Source organism: Astyanax mexicanus, chromosome 14, assembly GCF_023375975.1.
Source record: "Astyanax mexicanus isolate ESR-SI-001 chromosome 14, AstMex3_surface, whole genome shotgun sequence".
Lineage (NCBI taxonomy): Eukaryota > Metazoa > Chordata > Actinopteri > Characiformes > Acestrorhamphidae > Astyanax > Astyanax mexicanus.
In genome coordinates, this window is record NC_064421.1 from 21,362,747 (window position 1) to 21,384,023 (window position 21,277).

Sequence of the window (21,277 nt, forward strand, 5' to 3'; positions counted from 1 at the left end):
AATTTAAATTTTGATTTATTTAAATGTTGCCACTAAAGATACTAAAACGTGTTCAGTGTCCTCATGCTTTTAGCATAGCTGCAATTAGCTATTTTTCATGGTTTTGCTAATTCTATGCTAAAAACTCATTCCTGTTACTTTTATTCCTGTTACTCAAAACATAAGTTTCAGGAATGAGTGCCAGTAGCAGTAGTGATTTTTTGGGCTTTTAAACATGCTTTTTAAATTGTAACCCTCTTCAGATTAGAAACCTTGTAAAATATTAAGTAAAGCTGCCTGAGATTGACCAGTACATGTTCTGAATAGGTAAATACATGTGTTATTCGATTCAGAGTTGAAAAAGATTAAAAATAAAGTTTAATTTGGAAGAGTTTCAACAAGCATTCGATGAACTATATATAACACTTTCAGTTTGAACGCTTCACAGTATATAAATGCGTAACTGTCAGAAATGTTTAAATTAAATAAACAGCAAGTCTAGAAACAGTCCAGAGCTGTGCCGTGCGTTTTCCAGTCTGATCCCAGGTGGTGTTTAGTGAATGAGAGCAATGCTTGTGCTCGCGGATTACGAGTCCTCCTCCCTCGAGTCCCTCACATGATCCGGAGCTGCTGAGGAGCGGAGCAGCGGAGGAGTGGAGGGCGAGCGGACAGACAGCGCCGTACGGTTATCAGTTTATCACAGCCTGCGGAGACACCACCGCTTCTACACGAGCCACCATGTGCCTGCTTTTAACTTGGCTCGGGGTCTTTTTGGCCTTTACGGGCCCCATTTATGCCCAAATCCCGTGGACTCAGGAGAAGGTAGGCTACAGTTATTTGCTTTACTGTGGTGGAGTGTGGGTGTGAATATAAATGTGTGGGATGAGGGTCCGTTTGGGCTCAGATCACCAACTCACTTTTTTTTAGTGCATTTAGTCTCTGTTTGAGGGGCATATACGTCCAGTTTTAGCCTACAGAAATGATTAAGCTTATAGTCAGCCCGACTATACATTTTCTTAATAATATTAATATAAAGCTAAATAGATACGTCTTTTTTTTCACAGTGCTGTTCTTTCTAACTATTTTTGGGGTTTTGTGTACATTAGGGTGGTCTATGTTTGCTTTATTTTTACATCACCAGCAGTTACTAAATGGTCAGTATCTACCAGTATCTGATTAATTCTCAGCTTTAGTATTGACTATTTATTTAGGCTATTTATTGGTTTGTTTACAGATCTATGTACAGTTTAACATCCATAACTTAGTGCATCATGCCTATATAAATGGACAAGCACCCTCTTAATCAAGCCGTTCCCGCCAAGAGAATACGCTTGATAACATGACTAGATTGTATCAGAGGTGGTTTGGACATCACATCTTCATTCCTAGAGCCCAGTCCACCTTGTTGTCTCTCTCAATCTTCCTCTCTCTCATTCTCTTTCTTTGCCTTGTTGCTATGGCAGCACCCTCCTCTTCATCAGTCCCCCAATGGAGAGGGTGATATTTATAGATCTGGAATAAAATCTCATTCACTCTTTCTCAAATTCCCAGCAGAGCTTCTCTGAATGGCAGTGTGATGTGATTCATCACATCTGATCTTTAATTAAGCGTAAACTGTCTTGAATTTGTGTAAAATAAATGTTGTCACATGAGATCTATGTTTCTCACCTGCTGAAAAAAAAACAGAATGAACAGCTCAATCCAATCAAGCTGGTTAAGTTGGCTGACCAGCTTGTCAAGATTTTGACCAACATTGGGTATGTTTTTGTTTTTATGGTTTTAATGGTTTAGCTGGTCAACAAGCTCAGTAATCAAGATGACCAAGATTGGCCACACCTGACTCGAATGACCAAGTTGTTTGACCAGCAAGACAAATCTGGTTGAGCAGCAAAACCATGCTGGTCCAAAATCATGGCAAAGCATAAACAAAACCAAATAAAAAGCACATAAAGCTCAGGTGGTCCAGCAGGCTAAGCGCTGCCACTATGATTGGGAGATCGATGGTTCGAATCTCGGTCATGCAGCTTGCCATCAGCTGTCAGAGCCCTGAGAGAGCACAATTATCCTTGCACTCTCTCTAAATGAGTAGATGGCGCTCTCTTCCATCATCACTCCAAAGGGTGATATCAATCAGCAGTCGTTTGTGAGCTGATGTATCGAACCAAGTTGCTGCACTTTCCTACAAGCATGTTGACTACTCGGCAATGATGCACCAGCAGCAGTTTGAAAAGAGGCAGTGATTGGTTTCACATGTGTCGGAGGATGTGTGTGCTAGTGTACACCCGTCTTGTGCATCACTAGTACAGGGGGATATAAAGTTGGCTAGCAGCTAAATAGGTGGGACAATTGGCCAGAAGAAAATTTGAAGAAAAAAAAAACTATGCTGATCAAATGCTTGTTAACTAGCAAGCTTACCTAAATAGAGTACCAACATGTTTTAGTCTGGATCACCATCTTTTCAACCATCTTCACAATCACAGACCAGCTGAACCCAGCTATCTACAGTATCGATGTCTGCAAGATATGTCTATCTATGTCTGTTCTTGAACACACTCCCTTCAAGCAACAGGATGTGATTGGATGTTTGCCTATTGAACCGATAATGTCAATTATTATACAGAGTGGACTGCAGCAGCGATCAGCATGACAGACAGGTTTGTTGACTGATCTTGGTTCGAATTAGTGATAATAACAAGAAGCCAACATGAACTTTGAGACCAAATAAAGCTGTCTGATGTCAAACATGATCAATGTTGTGTGAAATGTTGGGTGCCACACATCTATAAGAATAAAGGATCCTAACCTCTATGTTTTTTTTTTTAAATATTATAGTTTCTTCACTTCATTTACATACACTGTAGACAATTTAAGGTTTATCTGGTAAAGACAATGGTTTTATATTGGGGTTGGGAACCAAGAGACTGGGTCCAGCACAGCGGATCTAATACATTTACTGCACTCAGAAACTAAATCAGGTGTCCTTAAGCATTAAAATAACAACATTCAGGATCAAGGGATTAACTTAAATTTAGAACCACTTCAATGCAGAATGGTAAAATACCTGTTAAAAAGGTTCTACATATGTAAATAAAATATTTTGCATTGTTGTTTATTTAACTTGAAAAAAAAATGGTTCCATAAAGTTAGTCAGTTTAATATACTACTACTAAACTACTTTATTGGTGTTCATTTTTTAAAATGGCATTATGTTTGGTAATTTTACTAGGACATGGAAGTTCAGAACTTGGGACCTGAGTGCAAAAATGTAAGACTTGATTCTTACTTGCTACTTAGTGACTTGTCCCCACTTCCAAGTGTATTAAAATGTTCTTTAGGTATACAAGGGTGGTTCTTCTTTGACACATTCAAGCTTCGATGTGTGCAGTATATTCCTAATAGGTGTCATAGATCTACATGGTATATTTCAATAAGGTTCTTCTTCTCAGCTTAGAGCAGTGACTGTTTGCAGAGTGCTAAATGCCTCTTCTACAAATAACCTTCGGCAGCAGCTCCCCTGTACTTAATGTTCTAGAAATTTCTGTTGCTTATGTGGTCACACTGGGCCACATAATTACTCACCAGGCATATGCAATGTGTAATTTTCCCTACAGACAAGAAGCAGCATGCTCTCTCTCTCTTTCAGCACTATAGTTAAGCAACACTATATTTGTCATTTTAGGATTTGCAAGTCAGTTAGTAAATACAGAAAGGGGAAGTGTTAGGGAAGCACTTGTCTCTTCAAATATAGTGTGAAGATTTGCATTTTTTCATTACAGTTAATATAGCTTTCCTGACAGTTGGAAAAAACAGGGCAGATGCGAGGCATGTACCTACATTTAAAACTGTTGCTTAATATTAAAGTATTGTTTATTTACCCTCTAGTCTCACTACTGTTTTACTAAAGTTACACCTCAAATGAGAGCTGAACTACACCCTCTGAAAAATAAAAATGCTTTAAATAGTTCTTTTCACAATTTCCCATTAAGAACCAAGACTGTCAAGTCAAGTCAAGTCATTATCAACCGCTTCATCCATTAAGGGTCGCGGGGGGGTGCTGGAGCCTATCCCAGCCGGCATCGGGCGGAAGGCAGGACACACCCCGGACAGGCCGCCAATCCATCGCAGGGCAGACAGACACAGACAGACACACAGACACATTCACTCACACACTCACACCTAAGGGGCAATTTCAATCAAGTTCCAATCAGCCTGAACGTGCCGTCTTTGGCCTGTGGGAGGAAACCGGAGAACCCGGAGGAAACCCACGCAGACACGGGGAGAACGTGCAAACTCCACACAGAAAGACCAGGGTCGCCCCAGCCGGGAATCGAACCCAGGCCGTCTTGCTGTGAGGCGGAAGTGCTACCCACTGCGCCACCGTGCCGCCCGAACCAAGACTGGTTCCGTAATAATCAAGTCTCATTTACCAGTGTCATCATTCTTAAGAAAAGGAAACCCAGAATTAAGCAGCTTTTTCTTAAGAGCATATTTAAACTAAAACATTTTGATAGTCTTGAATTGGATCAGCTGTTTTTCAAAGCTGCCATACTGTTTTAAAGGAAACAGTGTTGTTTTGTAGCACACTCTCCACTAGCACACTTCCCAGACAACGTTACCAAATAAATCTGCTGTGTTCCCAATCTGGAATTTGAGCTCAAGTCAAATCAAGTCTGATCAACCCCTTTTGTTTGATAAATCAAAGAAGCACTCATCCATTATAGATTTCCTCATCTCCTGTTTACTGTAAGGAACTGTAGGATTGTTGCTCAAGAGAACAGAAGTAGCAGTAACCAGAAAGACATGAGCATCAGGCCTCCGTGTGCGTCATAACCTGTCTGGCACACACAGAATTGTGCTGAATCAAAGGCTTTATTGATATTTTGTTATATGATTCTGATTTTAACAAGCTTTAAATTATATTACTGTCCAATATTGTCAAAATAGACCATGGGAATTTAGTTAAACTGTTTTAAAGCAATTTTAACTCTAAATGATCAAGTTAACAACTTCGAATGTGCTGAATCAAAGACCTTACTGATATTTTGTTATATGATACTGATTTTAACAAGCTTTATATGATTTTACTGGTTTTATCCAATGTGGCTGAAAGTCCAATATTGTCAAAATAGACCTCTCGAATTTAGTTGAACTGTTTTAAAATATCTGTAAATTGTCAAGTGAACAACTTAAAAGTTGTAAAGTGATCACATTATGGACATTGTGGATGATCATTCCTGGATATTGATACAATTAATTTGAATATTTTGTCCCCTCCCCAATTAGGAATTAAATGTAAAAGAAAAGGAATCTTAGAGACTGCCTCTTTAACTCACAGACTTTTCTCTCTCTCTCTTATTGCAGCTGTACCACAAGGCAAGCACCCTGAGTTCAAGTGACCTGACTAGTGTTCTGGCCCACACAAACATCGATCATATGTGGGAGACAGACCTGAAGCCTATGCTGGTGGTGCGATACCCAGGCTCTGCAGGAAGCCAGGCAGTGCAGAAGGTGTGTGAGTGTGTGTTTGTCTGTATCAGTATAAGGAGGAGATGCAGATGTCAGATGAACTAACTTAATCATGTTTGGTGTACTTGTTCTCTCTCCAGCAAATTAAATCTGCCCTGGGTTCACTGAAGGCGGGCTGGGAGGTGACTGAGGATCATTTTCAAGGCAACACACCATACGGACAGATGCCTTTCACTAACATCATCGCCACCCTCAACCCTTCTGCCAAGCGCCAGCTAGTGCTGGCCTGCCACTTCGATTCCAAATACTACCCTCCTCAGTGGCACGGCCGCCAGTTTCTGGGGGCCACCGACTCGGCCGTACCTTGCTCCATGATCCTAGAGCTGGCCCGAGCACTTGACCAAGAACTGAAAAAAATAAAGGTAAGGAAATGATAAAATCTTTAAAATGGTAAATACATACAAAGCCAATCAGTTACAAAGGCCATTCGCCTGTAATGACACAGTCACCTATCACCCGTAATGACACAGTTGTAAAGTCTGTGATGCTCACTATTTCTCAGTGGGTGCTTCCTAAATAAAAAAAACAGACAAAAAGCTTATTGTTATTTAATTTAAGTAGTAGAAAGTTAAATACATAGTTATGTACTCCAACAACTTCGGATACAGCACTCTAAAAAAAAAATTAAAAAAAGTTGTCTTTTTAAAATACACCAATTGATCTATTTTTACAAGATCAGGGTTTGCACTCTTGCAATGCTGCTGCTACAAGTTAGTATATATCTGTTTGCTGTTATGTTTATTGGCCTAGGCAGTGTGAATTTGGCAGGAGTACTGCTTTCTAAATTGTTTCCAAATGAAGCTGCTTAAATGCTCTGCAGCACACATCAAAAATAGATCTTGTGTGTATTTTTTAACAATTAAGCAGTTGTCCTAATACTTTTGATTATATTGTGTGCAAATGACAGTGCCCTTTGCCCTCACAAAGCAAATAACTGTGTATTGGACAGTATGACAGTGAGACAGACTACAACAAGGAAAAATCAACAGAAAGGAAATAGAGAGAAATATAGATGAAGCATGACTATTAGGCATTGCTGTTTACATACCATTATGATATTTATATAATAATATTTACATGCAACAAAATACATGTAAACTAAAGTGTAAAATATCTTCACACTAGCCACTGCATTATTAATGGTATTTAATGCTGAAATATTTTGTTTTAAACAAGTACATTTGTACACTTATAGAGTGCAATCTAAGGGATAAGTTGGATGTCTAATGAATATTAAACATGTTACTGGACTTTGATTTGATTTTCATATATTCACCACTAGATGGCAGTGAGTCATTGGCAGTGATATTGTGACTCTTGTGTCTCTCAGGACTCTGGGTCAGACCTGTCTCTGCAGCTGCTCTTCTTCGATGGAGAGGAGGCTCTGTTTCAGTGGTCCTCCACTGACTCTCTTTACGGCTCCCGCCACCTGGCCCACAAAATGGAGAGCATCGCACATCCCCAGGGAGCAACTGACACCAACCAGCTAGATGGCATTGTAAGTTCCTGTCCCAAATACACAATTTCATGGGTATGAAATTATAAAAATGAAATTGCCCCATTAATTGCACCAATAATACCATTATATGCAAGAAGTATTGGGTAGAAAAAGAGTCTATTAAGTGGAGTAAGTAGACTTAATCTAAGTACAGTTTTGGAAAAAATTAAGCGAACATGATGAGTTTTTTTATTTTACCAAATTGAAACCTCTGGAATAAAATCAAGAGGAAGAATTCTTGCACCAGGAGTGGAATAAGTGTAAGACTGGTGGAGAGGAACTAAATTAAAATATTTTTAGAATAAAACAATGATAATTTTACTCAAACATATACCTATGAATAGCATATTCAGATAAACTGATTCAGAAATTGAAGTGATCTCTTAATTTTTACCAGAGCTGTATGTAACAAGATTTCAGCTATTCTATCAAGTAGTTGTGATTATGCATGTCCAACACTACAGGATAATCGGGACAATTTTGAAGTCGATATGATCTTTACAACAATCACAAAAAGTCCCTCAAATTCAAGGTGATCATGAACGACGATTTCCCAGATTACCCTCTAGTGTGTGATGTCTATAATCCAATAGTCTGCCAATTCTGACCAGACACCGCCAGTCACAATCCCACTGTGGGTGGTAAATCCTTCTATGATGTATTCCTGTTTTCATGTAACACTGTGGATTAAAGGATGTTATGTTGTGATCACACAACTTTGGGATGGAATGTCCATACATATTGCTTACATACTGCTATTTCTAGACTCCTTAAGCATGTCTTCCAGTCTTGCACAACATTTTCTGTTGAAAATTAAAAGCTCGACTCAAAATGCTGTTTTTTTAGGACTAGGCTTTATCCCTGTCTGGGAAATTAATCTTTTAAATGAAAACAGTAATTAGCTGTGGTTTGTAAAGGAAGAAAGAAGGATGATGGGACATTAGGGCTCCATCTTTTTTTTTTTCTTAAAAAAAAACATACCTGTTGTAATCAGTCATAAGATAAGAAGTTTTACATGTTTTTTTATATAGAAAGAAAGAAGGCTCTATAGTCAATGTAGTTCAAACATTACTGTCATATTGGTAAACTGTTAAATTACCCAAATAGAAATAATCCAAGAGTATTTTAATCTCTTAGGTAGTCATTATGAATCATCCAGAAACCAAATATTTAATCTAACTCCCAGTGTTCTCTCAGTATAACTTTTATCATTGTCATTTCCACAAAAAAAAAAAAAAAATTTAAATAGGTAAATTCCAAATTCAGATTTATTTATATGGTGCTTTTTACAACAAATGTGGCAACAAAAAGGCTTTTAAAGAGATTTAAGTCCACCAACAGGCAAAGTAACTTTAGTAATACATATATTTTGTTTTCTTTTTTCACACTGCAGACTGTTGTGCAGTAAACAATGTGTTAATTATAGTTTGCACATACAACAGAAGACTAAGGGGTTTATTGAGAGCACACACACACACAGTCTTAACTGTCTTAGACAGTTGGGCTTTGGTGTGAAGTCTTCAGATGAGGTAGTGCTGCAGACACCGGGCAGCACATGACATCATGTCTTTTCTCAAAGGCCGGCGGGAAGTGGAACCTTTGTAAGCTTATCTTAAAGAGCGAAACACACCAGCGTTGTTTAGGAAAGATTTGCTTTACCCTCTCTCATGCTCTTGCTCTCTGTCTTGCTTTTGTTCCCTTTTTTTCTGTCTTTAAACTTACTTCCTCTGTGTCTCTCCCTTTTCCGTTCCAGGATCTGTTTGTTCTATTGGACCTGATTGGTGGTCCCATGCCTCGTTTTGGTAACCAGTTCTCCAACACTGCCAGGTGGCTCTCTAGGCTCCAAAATATCGGTAAGCCTTTTTCTTTCCGTCTTAATGCTCTCGTCCCTGTTTCTTCTGTCTTCCTCTCCAATCTGGCAAAATGTCCTGCTTTATCTACTTCCCCTCCTCCTGTCCTTCATAGCTGAGCAGATGGTATGGATCAAGGAAGAGGGTTATAGCTTTAGAAGGAGACTGAAACCCTGTGCAGTTCCAAACAAATGTCAGAAATAATTAAATGTGGTAGAATGCAATGGGTCATTTCAGGTTTTTAATCAATGTTAAATGTTTTTAAAAGCCTTTTAATAAATGCTGCTGAACTGTAGCATTGGACCTAGTTTCATATCTTGTCATATTTCACAATTGCATAGTACAATTTACCAAGCAAGACTTGCACTTACAATTAATCAGTTGTTTTTTCCTGATTTATTATCTTAATCTGTGGTTTTGTGTTCTGTTGCTTCCAGAGCGGCGTCTGCATGCACTGGGGCTGCTGAAGGAACACCCAAATGCAGTTCAGTACTTTTGGCCTGGTCTAGCTGTGGGTCCAGTTCAGGATGACCACATGCCCTTCCTCAGCAGAGGTAAAATCAAAATGCCAGTTTTATCAGTGTTGCTTTAACATAATATTTATACACACTATGAATTTGTCTTGTTACATAGTATTTTATGTAAAAATTAATACAAATAATTCATTTAAATGTGATATTTAATTATGACAGTGGAGCAGTGGGTGAAACTGTTCAGAATGACTGCCTGTTCAAAAAGCAGAGCCTTCAGCATGCTAGACTTTTAAATGTTTAATAGAAATTCAAAAGACAATGTTCCTGTAATAAATAAGTATGTAATGGGGGTGGGCAATATTATATTGTATACAATATATCGTGACACAGAAATATCATGATATTTAAAATCCATATTGTGATAATAGGGCTGTTCTTTCTTAAAAGTAGTCTATTATTTACTGTGTTTATTGTATTAATTGTTTTAGTTTGAAGTTTATATGCATGCACTAAATATTCTGCAATATTATTTGCTGCATTATATTATTTTATGTTACCGTATTTTTCGGACTATAAGGCGCACCGTATTATAAGACGCACTATCAAAGAACGCCTATTTTCTGCTATTTTTCCATACATAGGGCGCATCGCATTATAAGGCGCGTTAAGTGACACTAGAAAGGGTGCCTATATCAAAGTGAACAGGGGTGGCGCCATGTTTCCCTTCCCCCACCGGGGGTGGTCGCTTGCCGGTGGAGCGTCTCAGTATACAAATCTAGCTATTTCAAAGTCAAACGAGTGCTGGATATTAATCTACACAGATTCCTCTCCTGAAAACTGTTTATTTGGGTGAGTAACGTGCTTCAGTTTATTTACAGTAAGCTTAGATTTCCAGATGTCCACTAAGGCTTGCTGCACCAGCGTTAGCATAGCTATCCGCTAGCACGCTAGCTAGTCACCTAAACTAGTAAAGTTAACCCAAACTTAAACGACAGCGTTACACTGAGTAATCCTGCGTGTTCTGGTAAGACAGTGAGATATTAGCTAGCGATTCGTCCCCCGTAGCTTGTTTTAACACGGTAAACAAGCAGATTACAGGCTGATAAAACTCACCTCTGAGAGAGTTAGCGCTTAGCATCTAGCTAATGCTAGCCAGGCAAAGCAGCACAGACTTACAGGCCGATAACTCACCTCTGAACGGTGAACGCTTAGCGATTAGCATCTAACTCTAATAATACTGCTCCAGCAGTATTAAAAGTGCTAAATTTAGAAAATACTGATCTCTGAACAGTGAAAAAGCTAGCTAGCTAAGCGGTTAGCATCTAGCTATTGCTGCTCCAGCCTCGGAGCGGCACGGCTCTGCACGGAGTGTGTGTTTACTGCTCCTTACACCTGACGGGTAAAATTTAGATAATACTGATCTCTGAACAGTGAATAAGCTAGCTAATGCTATTTGCTGCTCCAGCCTCGGAGCTGCACGGCTCTGGACTCTGTATAGCACTGAAACTCTGTATAACGCTGCACGGAGTGTGTGTTTACTGCTCCTTACAACCTGACGAGTAAAATTTAGATAATACTGATCTCAGTGAATAAGCTAGCTAGCTTAGCGGTTAGCATCTAGCTAATGCTATTGCTGCTCAGCCTCGGAGCTGCACGGCTCTGGACTCTGTATAGCACTGAAACTCTCTATAACGCTGCACGGAGTGTGTGTTTACTGCTCCTTACAACCTGACGAGTAAAATCCATACAAAAGGCGCACCGTATTATAAGACGCACTGTCAATTTTTGTGAAAATTAAAAGTTTTTAAGTGCGCCTTATAGTCCGAAAAATACGGTATATTATTTATTTTGCCATTATGATTATACTATTATACTATATGCCTGAAATGAATGAATTATTTTAGTTTTCCTATATCGCCAAGTATATCTTTATCACAAAAATACCCTGAAATATCGTGATATTATTTTAGAGCCATATCGCCCACCCACAGTGCGACTGTTGTGAGGCATCAGAGCTATTTGAGTACTAACAGCAGCACCATGTGGACATTATTCAGCCTGCTAAATATGTATAAGTGAGTGAATGAGTTACAAGCCACATATTACACGCTGTATCACAATATTGTCTTATTTTAGAGATTGCTAACAAGCAGAAAAACACAACATACTCCTGGTAAAGAGCCGTGTCAGATTTAACAGTGCTAGGAAAAGATAGGAGTTCAAAAACTGGTTAGATTAAGCCACTTAAGTAAAATTTAAGTAAAAAAATAGTGTAATGTAATTCGGACCAATGAATATCCAATCGGCAACTTGTTATTATCCAGTTTATGCAGATACTGTACACAAATGTTGCTGTTTGCATAATCTCTATAATTGTTCTAAATCTGTATTAATACATATATATTAGTTTGGTGTACTGATCATAATCTTTTCTAAAATCTAAGGACCATTTCTGAGACTTATAAATCTATTTCACTATGTTCTGACAGGGGTGCGGGTCCTCCATCTTATCCCAACTCCATTCCCCTCTGTGTGGCATACTTTTGATGACAATGAGGAGAATTTGGACCGTGCCACGATTGAGAACCTCAACAAGATCCTACAAGTGTTTGTGCTGGAGTACCTCAACAGGCAAAGCGAGGATCTTCTTCCATAATGTTGCTGACTTTCTGCCTAATGCACCACTATCAATTACCCCAGATGTGAAGTTTCCTACCAAAAAGCACCAATCAACATGGTCCTACAAGATTCTTGGTAGTTATTAAAATGAGGCTATATCTATACTTGGGAATCTTATGTACAGTATATTCCATCAAAAGCAGCTTATTGTGTATTTTACTCCGGGACCAAATATAAGCTAAATCATAGCCCTTCATGTTTTCAGTGGTGTATTATGAGATTATTATATGTTTTATATATTATACAATGTTGAACTATGTTTAAAAGTCTTTCTATTATATCTTAAGCTAAATTTGCTTTGAATATTAATTCAATTTTTGTATTCTGCTTTGTACATCAATGTCAAATGTCAAACAGTATATATTTTGTTTCAGCCAAAACATGCTTAAGTCAAGCTATGTGCAGAAATTAAATACAAAACTATACATTCTCTTTGTGCCATGCCTGTATCTAAACCACAAAGAAAGTATTTATTTTTCATGTACACATCAGGTTTGCAAAAGGGAAATTAAAGATTGTATGTCATGAAAAACTGCATTTTCCTCACTTTTTTAAAAAAAAGTTTGATACCAGGTGTAAGTTTAAATATTCACCATTTAAATAAAGTCACCATTCTCTCCACAGCCCATATACAAAAACTAGAATACAAAACTGAAGTGCTGCAGTTTGAAAACTTTTTAAATCTATTGATTCAGTATACAGAAGTTTAGTCCCAAACATTGTATTATTGTGGACTATTGTGTTCTCCCAACAATCAGAAAAAAGTTTTGGAACAAAACAGAACTTATTAAGGATACATTTAAAGATATAATACAATAAACAGCCACTACACACATTAAAATGACATGATTTGAAAAATAAAAACAAAAGTGGGGTTTTAAGGGGGGAACTATTTCAATGCAACCAATCTATAGATTTTATGCCATTTCATTTTTTTAGCAAAATTTAAACATGCAGGACAATGGACAACTGCTTTTACCTTATTAATTAATTCATATTTAATTAATGAGAGTTTAATATAGGTTAATTTCAAACAAAAAGAAAAGGAAACCCAACATAATCAAAACATTGCTAAAAACAAAACTTGTTTTATGTACACCCCCAAAATACATCTAGCCTATTTGTGCAGGTGATAGAGGACAGTTTCAGATACAGCGCTAGTCAAAATTAGCAACACTGTAAAATTCTGGGCACTTTTATATTTATGGTGTTTTTGATGCTTGTAGTAAGTTTTCTGATACTGTCTTTGCCACGATTATTAATTAACACTCACAAAAAACATATCGCTGGTAGACATTGGAAAACATGTTGCTATATGAACCAGGCCCTGTGATTGATCATCTGGAAATGAGCATCCACCCAAATCCCACATTATTACACACTTATACTACAAGGTATACTATATTATAGGATTACTATGCTGCTGCTTACACTATTGGTATATTATATAATAAGCTTAGTTGTATTGGTTATTAACTTACTCATCCATTTCATACTATCAGGAAGTGATGAAATGTTGCAATGCAATCATGCATCATTTCGCCACTGCCATCACCCCAGCAGCGTTCTCTCCCATTACTTCACATTTTTGTGTGGAAAAATGATCATAATTTACTTGGTATTTTATCCTGTATTGGGACTATGTAATATGTAAGTGTTTATAAATGATTAAAGTCTCTAAACTATTTACAAAGCTGCTACATTGTGTTTAAAGTAAAGAGTCCAAGAGCATTCTTGCAGTGACCGATCACAGCAATTTATAAATTACAATTTGGCTGTTTTCACGGACTGGAAGACTGCCATCTCAATATGCACACAAGGAGGATATATGAGGAAGCTGAGTGGGGTCACATTCCAGCATCAGTCTCCACAGTGGACAATTCCTGGAAACTTCTCATTATCTGTCTCAGCACAGAGTCATGCGTTCATACAGTGTTTACATAATATTGAGATTCTAAACTCCCAAAGTCTTTCAAAATGTGTGTTGTGATGGTTGTGCAGGGATTGCAAATTAATTTGTGCATTATATAGATTGTGCTTTAAAAATGACAAATTAAGCATATATGATTAAAGTAATAACTTTGATTAAGATCTGAGTTCTTTTGTTTATTTTCCACAACTGGTTGTTTTTGGTGCTGGCCCATATTTCAGGGTGGACATTGTTGTGCAGGAAGTACATGCAAACAGGAAGCTCTGACAGCGCAGCTATTCTACTTACCATGGTCGAGGACTTGTGCTTTACCAGACCTGCACGTTCCCACCACATAGCAAGATCCACCCTGTTATTGCTTTCTGCAGCCAAAATTCTCATGGTTCACTGAGTTGACCTGCCATGAATTCCACTGTGTCACCCTTATAAAGTCCACTCTTACACAGTAAAACGGAGTCAAGGTTTTCCAGACTCTGGGCCATTACCTATTTCTTATAATCCAGATGTTTGTTTAAATCTTTAATTCAATGGCATCATATCAACTGTTAATTCGCCATTTCACAGCGTGTGATTTTACATTGTCTTGTTTAAAATGCATGGCAATTCTGGACTGTACAGACTGAGCCTTTCATGGATTCTGCTTTTGTACCAAATCACCATGATGATTACCTGTAATGATCATGATTTGGAACAGACGTGTGCTTATACTGGACCTGCACATTCCCACCACACAGCAAGACCCACCCATAAAGTTCATAAGACTTTATGCAGCCGACATTCCTTTGATTCACTGAATTTAATCTACTTCCATGAAGTCCACCCTCAAGAAGTACAGCAGAGTAAAGGTTTCCCAGACTCTAAACCTGACCTGTTTCATTATTCAACTAACTTAGTCATTCTTCAAAGGTGTAATTCAATGGTATTATATCATCTGCTAAATGTAATTTGGTATGTGAAATAGTATAATTTGATCCAGAGGCCTAAGGTTATAGATTTGATCCTCAAATTAGTCACTGCCTATAAGGGTCTCACTGTATCTACATTGGTTTCCTTTCACCTCCAAATAAAACATGCATGGAAGGTGAATTGGATATGCTAACTTGAACCTGGGTGTGTCCCTCGTGCTCCATCCAAGGGATATTCCTGCCATGTGCTCAGTGATGCCAGGTAGGATACTTTAGACTTTGTAATGGTTTAACATGTAAATATTCCAATTTATTACAGTAATAATGCTACAATCCAGGCCGCAAATTAAGGGCATGAGTTCTGTGTGGTCTCAAGGAAATCAATTTTTCTTCCTCAACTGTATGCAAAGATATGTCCTGTATTTAGCACCAAATCTGTCCTAAACACTAGTTGTTGGCTAGTATAGATTAGGAGCATATAAAGTCATCTATAAAGAAACTGAAATGAGTATTGATCCCAATACCCAATTAAATTCTGCTCATGTTTTAGATAGAACCACAATATGTTATATTAAACATAATTAAATTATATCCTTCTATTAAAAGTAAATTTTACTCTGACACTGACTAAATGCAAGATGTCCTTTTTTTAAAATATCTTAAAAGTTGTACTGCACAATGTGTCCTTTTGTTCATTATTACGAGACTCTTTGCAGATTTTATATCACATAATGACAGCAAGCCCTGTAACACCACTAATATTTTTGTTTTTCAGTGTACTGTGTTCTAAGTAAACTTTGATCGGTCTTCAACTTTCCTTCTGGGAAATTACCATTTCACAGACTGTGGATTAAATCCTATTTAACCTTGCCTGTTCCAACTAATTATTTCATGGGGTGTGTTAGGTTTGTGTTGCAGTTGAAACCTGCACTCCTAAAGGGGCAAGAACAGAAAATAGTATCCAAGATAGATATGCAATTTGAATCCAAAATAGATATGTAATTTATTTCTAAAATATTTAAATTAAATTAGTTAATCAACTTATATTGACCATATAAGTCAACCATTTATTGATTAATTCTGCATTATTCTTCTGGGCTTACATGGGGTTACATGCAAACAGATGATGCCAGGAACCAATAAGACAGATATGCATTTTACTCATGACGGATTGCATTAATCCAACAGTTCAGCCAAACCAACGGTAAAGTAGCTTCAACCAGTTTCACATTCTTATCTCACTGACCACAATGGCAACATAGTAAAACTATGCAGTACACTATCTAAACCTCAGTTTTAAACTACACACTAATACTATATGGTATATACTTTATACTTATCTTCATAGTGCAAGTTTGGCAGATTGGTAGCCTCCACAAAATAGTAACGTAGTAGCCCATTTTGTACTAACCAGAGGTGGTCCTAAGCCAACAAACAAAATCACTAGAAGCTCACCAGCCACCATTAACACTGTACTTGCACTATTCTACTATTGTTCCAAATAACTTGTAGAAACATTTATTTCTACTTGAGAATGTGATCAGGGTTTGTTAGACACTAGAGGGCGATCCTGAGCGAGTCCAAAATGAATAGGTTCATATTCACCCCTTCCTAAAACTAATTTTTCAGGTTTTGTCATTTAAAAAATGAGCAACGATTAAAGAGGATAGTATAATATACAGTGAGGCAGTAGAATCAACAGACAATCCTAATAAAAAAAATATTAAAATTTAGATTAAAAAGTGAGAAACGTTGCAGACCCTAAAACTGCTTATGGAAGAAAGGTATTTTATAGCTCACAGTACAAATGCCCAATGCTCTCATCACATGCCAATATTAACTAATAACAGTGTGTTTTAATTTACAGTGTAAAGCAATAACATGAATTCTGTCTACATCTAAGCTCTACCAACCCCCAGTTAACTGTATTAAAAGAAGTATGTAGTAGGTTATGTAGTATGGCGTTCATACTACAGTAAGGCTTTACTGATTTCACACTGGTTTGTGTTCCCCACAAAGCTGTGCCAGAAAAGTAACTTGATTTCTTGTGCACCTGTCCTGGATGTAAAGACTTTCTCAAATTACTGTATGTTTCTGCTGCATGGCTTCTATCAAGCCTGAGCGTTTGCAGGATGTGTAGAACCTGGGGACCATAAAAACAACACACAAACTGGAATATTAATTTTCAGCAGTTCTGCTTAAATGTTTAATCACACTTAAAAAGTAATGCTTTGTTTCAACATCACTTTAACACTGCTTGGAAGTGTGCATCACAATAATACGAAACCCATTGGTCAAAGCTTAACAATAGGCTTCCTCTTTTGTACTTTACACAACATTAGCAGGCTTCAAAGAGCTTTTCAATATACATTTCCTATTAAATATCTAATAGAAACATATTATATCAGTCCAGGATCACTTTTTTTACTGCAATGCTGGCTATATGAAGTGCATTATTAGTATCATGACATGTTGGACAACTGACTTCTATTACAAGCTGGTTAAAATCTCAATTAGGAAAGTGACGCATTATAACATACACAATAATTATTGCCAAATTAAATTTTATATTAATTTTGTTGCAATATTGTATTCATGAAATTCCTTTTTTAAAATAATGCCAAGAATATTACGACAACACTCTGAAATTAGGGATGTAAAAATAATAATAATAATAATCTGGATATTAATAGAATTTATTAAATGTTCAGTTCTTACATAGCTAGTTTAACAACTTGACTTTTTTATTTAAAAACAAACAGCACCATTTAAAGTGATGCACAATCCATTGTTTCCTTTACATTTCATTAGATTTTAAGAAGACCCCTTCAACCTTTAAAATTTAACAGCAGCTTCGCTGAAATAAGCAAAACTTAGGTCTTAGCAGCGGGTTTTCCGCCAAACTGAGCTTGTTCAGTCGCGAGTGAAAATTAAGGGGTGGCAGGGTGCGCTTTTTGGGCTACTTTTAAAGAATACAGCGGCCGCCAAAAACAGAGAGAAAGAAAGAATAAGATAGAGAGAGAGAGAGAGAGAGAGAGAGAGAGAGAGAGAGAGAGAGAGAGAGAGAGAGAGAGAGAGAGAGAGAATCACATTGTAACCAGAAATTACAAGACGATAAAAAGGAGGGGCAAGAAAAGAAAAGAGGAAGTAAAAGTCCGTTTTTTGCTAATTATGTTACTAATTAAGTTAAACGTTATTGACTGGGATATAAAACTGTTACAAATGTACTAATAAAACACTAATGTTACAACATTATTAATGACTAAGTTAAATAGCAACACTGATAATAAATCCCTTAAAACCAATACTAACTCATACACTTCTAGGCGTTTTGCCATTTGCTTCAAACGTGTGAGAGACACATATTTTGGGCTAGTTTAAGCTTTTGAAGAGCGGGTTTTAGACTGACTTTGGGCTGAATATTTTGGTTGCACCTGGCAACCCTAAGGGTCAGAGTAGCTACGTTAGCAAGTTAGCTAATTTCCTTCAGATTAATGAGTTCTCCTTCTCGGGCTTTTTTTCCTGGAACCAGAGGATTTTTAAGTCACTCGTTGACAGCCTCTGTTTCCACCGGGAACACTCAGAATAGAGAGTATTTCTGCTCGTTTATCCAACACAGCAATCTTTAGTTAACTTACCTGAGGCAAAGAGCGCGAGAGAGAGTTAGCATAGCGCAGGCTAACACACGTAGCTAAGGGCTAAGCTAATGAGCTATAATAACTTCGTTTGGAAACTCTTTACAAAACATATACAAAAGCACTTTTACAGTATACATTTCGGCGTCCTTATAACTCCAGGTTTGGCAATCAGGGGTACGTTTCCCAAAAGCGTAGTTGCTAAATACGTTAGCAACTTACATAGTCTGGACGATGCAGCTGCGACGCAGGTGTTTCCCAAAAGCGTAGTTGGAACTATGGAGGTAACCACGTTAGTAACTTACATAGTGCGAACCTTAGTTAAGCTACTCAGGTGTTTCCCAGAACCGTAGTTCCAGCGAATGTTCGCAACTACAGTGGTTCGGCTGTGTCGTTCCAACTACAGCTCTAGACCTGTCGTAGGAGCTTAGTTCCTGGTGATTAGTGCAGACGATGGACGGTAGGATTCAAAAAGCTGATTTATCACATTAATATTGCTGCACGAGGATTTAAGATGTCAAGTGTACCTTTTTTTTAATGTTTGTGTTAATTAAATTAATTGAGCCACTTCACTTTTACCCATGTGGGAAAATAATAAAATTCAGTCCTTAAATGTATTTTGAAAATGTAAGTTAATTGCCCATTTTTTTAATGTTTGTCTTTAACATTTAGCTTTATTTGGCAAACAGGAATTCAGTGTAGTGAAAAAAGTGCACTGAAGTGCTCTTTAGCTAAAATGTATTTCACAGTCTTGGAAAGATGTATGTCAATTATTCAAGCAGGCATCTATTGAGTAAAGATAACTTGTGCTGTGCATATTTATGAATTAGTTATTTTTTTTTTTAAACCCACTGTGCTTTATGCACTCTCCGAATAAGGCTATTAAACTGTCACTGGGGTAATACTCTAAAATGACTTTAACGTAAACACCTGTACCCTAAGGACCTTTGAGGGTATATTTGCATTGTTTGTACCCAGTGAAACAAATGTATCCATACAAGAAAGTGTCTTTTAATAATATATTCATAACAAGAAAAAACTAAGTAAAAAGTGTCTTAAAATAAATAGAGACATGCAATAAGCAGGTGTTTTGAATTACCTAATTATCCTCTGGAGGTAACAGGGCCAGACAGAGAAAAAAAAGTATCAGTGTTTCTAGGCCTATACAAATGTTATCAATTAGTGTTTGTTAAATAATATATTACAGGAAATAAGTAGAAATATGTAGGCTACATTAATATATATGTAAAAAGTAATAACATTAATTGCCATTATGAAAAAAACATTAAGAGAATAAAACCACGACTGGGATTCGAACTAGGCTTCCATCCGATGTTCTGTCGAGTTTTGCTACCCTGTCAAAGCGTACTACCCTAGTGCATATTTAAATTTTAAATATAAAATTGCTAGAAAAAGCCCCATATTTAAACATGCTTTAGGTAGAATATTTGGACAGCCTGAATCAAAATATCAGGAGACAGTTTAGGGTTATTAGGGGTGATTATAACCCTTATTTTTTTTATTATTGCTCACTTATTATTACTTTCATTATTATTAGCTGTCATTTATTTGTAATACTCAGACATAATGTCAAGGGGTTTCTGGTTGTTTAATGCACCAAAAAAAATTACTATAAAAAAAAAACAATAAATAAATAAAAAATGTTTCCACGCATGGGCACTGGTGTTAAGAAGCACATCTCTATGGGTTGCACAATTCGACAGAACGCAGAGCGCTGCACGGTTGTAGGCGCACTGCTGAACCACTGAGTAACACACATTTCTCAGGTCTCATTTTAATAAGACTCATTCAGAATGGTGATTAAAAAAAAAATATTGCAATAGCAAATATGTGTATGTTTTTTTAAGTAACACTGTCTGTTACAATTAATAATTAAGCTATATAATATATAGCAATTATTGTGTAAATTTTACTTGCAGTTCATTGTAATTTTATTAATAGTATTGTTGTCCATTATGTTGTGGTGATAATTACAATATAAATAGCCTAAACATAAGTAACATATTTTTGGCAAAATATTTTAAAGATTGTGAGTTTTGCACGTTTTCTGCTGGGAAAGTCTGGCCGAACACATCTGGAAACACCTTAGTTAAGACCACGGTGGTTCAAACCAACATAGTTCAGACTTCTGTGGTACCAACAAAGTACGATGGTTTCGGGAAACGGTCGTACTTCAGATGTTAGTTAGTTTAACGATGCATCGTACCACGTTAGTTTAATTCTAGGCTCCGTCGTTGTACGGGAAACGCACCCCTGGTTGGATGAACGTTAGAGGGTTTTGTTTACCGAGTAGAAATACGTTTAGCTAGCTAGTTCTCATCTAAGTTACCGTTTAACTGCTGCTTTCGCTCTAGTCGTTTCTCACTCTGGCTTCCTCCCAATCCCAGCTCCTTTCCTTCACCTGCTCACCTTTCCCTGCGTAGCTCCCTTAAAGGAGAACTCCGGTGTAAAATTGACCTTTGGTGTAGTAAAACATGATAAAAATTACTTACCTTTAATGAATATCACACCTCCGTTCTCCCACAGCGTTCTGAGATCCAGACATTTTGACAGTTTGTCCAAACACCATAAATCGCTTTTTACACCGTTATCCAGGCTCAAAGTAGCTCCACACCTCCTTGCTAGAATCCAAAGAGCCCTCACTTTAAATACGAGGCATTAATAACTTTAAAAGTGCACAAGAACCTTATTAAAAAAACTCTGTTTACATCCCGTAACGCTAGCTCCAGCTCCGTGCGCCGCCATATTTGTATTGATAATGTCATAGACATATATACATAG

At 37.2% G+C, this 21,277-nt stretch overlaps 1 protein-coding gene across 1 annotated transcript; it reads left to right on the forward strand.

The window, feature by feature from the left end:
* Window positions 1-544: 544 nt before the first annotated feature.
* qpct (glutaminyl-peptide cyclotransferase) lies at window positions 545-12,537 on the forward strand. The gene is made up of 7 exons (XM_049463936.1): window positions 545-801; window positions 5,341-5,487; window positions 5,586-5,867; window positions 6,836-7,003; window positions 8,757-8,856; window positions 9,291-9,407; window positions 11,816-12,537. The coding sequence occupies exons 1-7, from the start codon at window positions 718-720 to the stop codon at window positions 11,980-11,982; spliced, it is 1,065 nt and encodes a 354-aa protein (XP_049319893.1). The 5' UTR covers window positions 545-717; the 3' UTR covers window positions 11,983-12,537.
* Window positions 12,538-21,277: the final 8,740 nt, after the last annotated feature.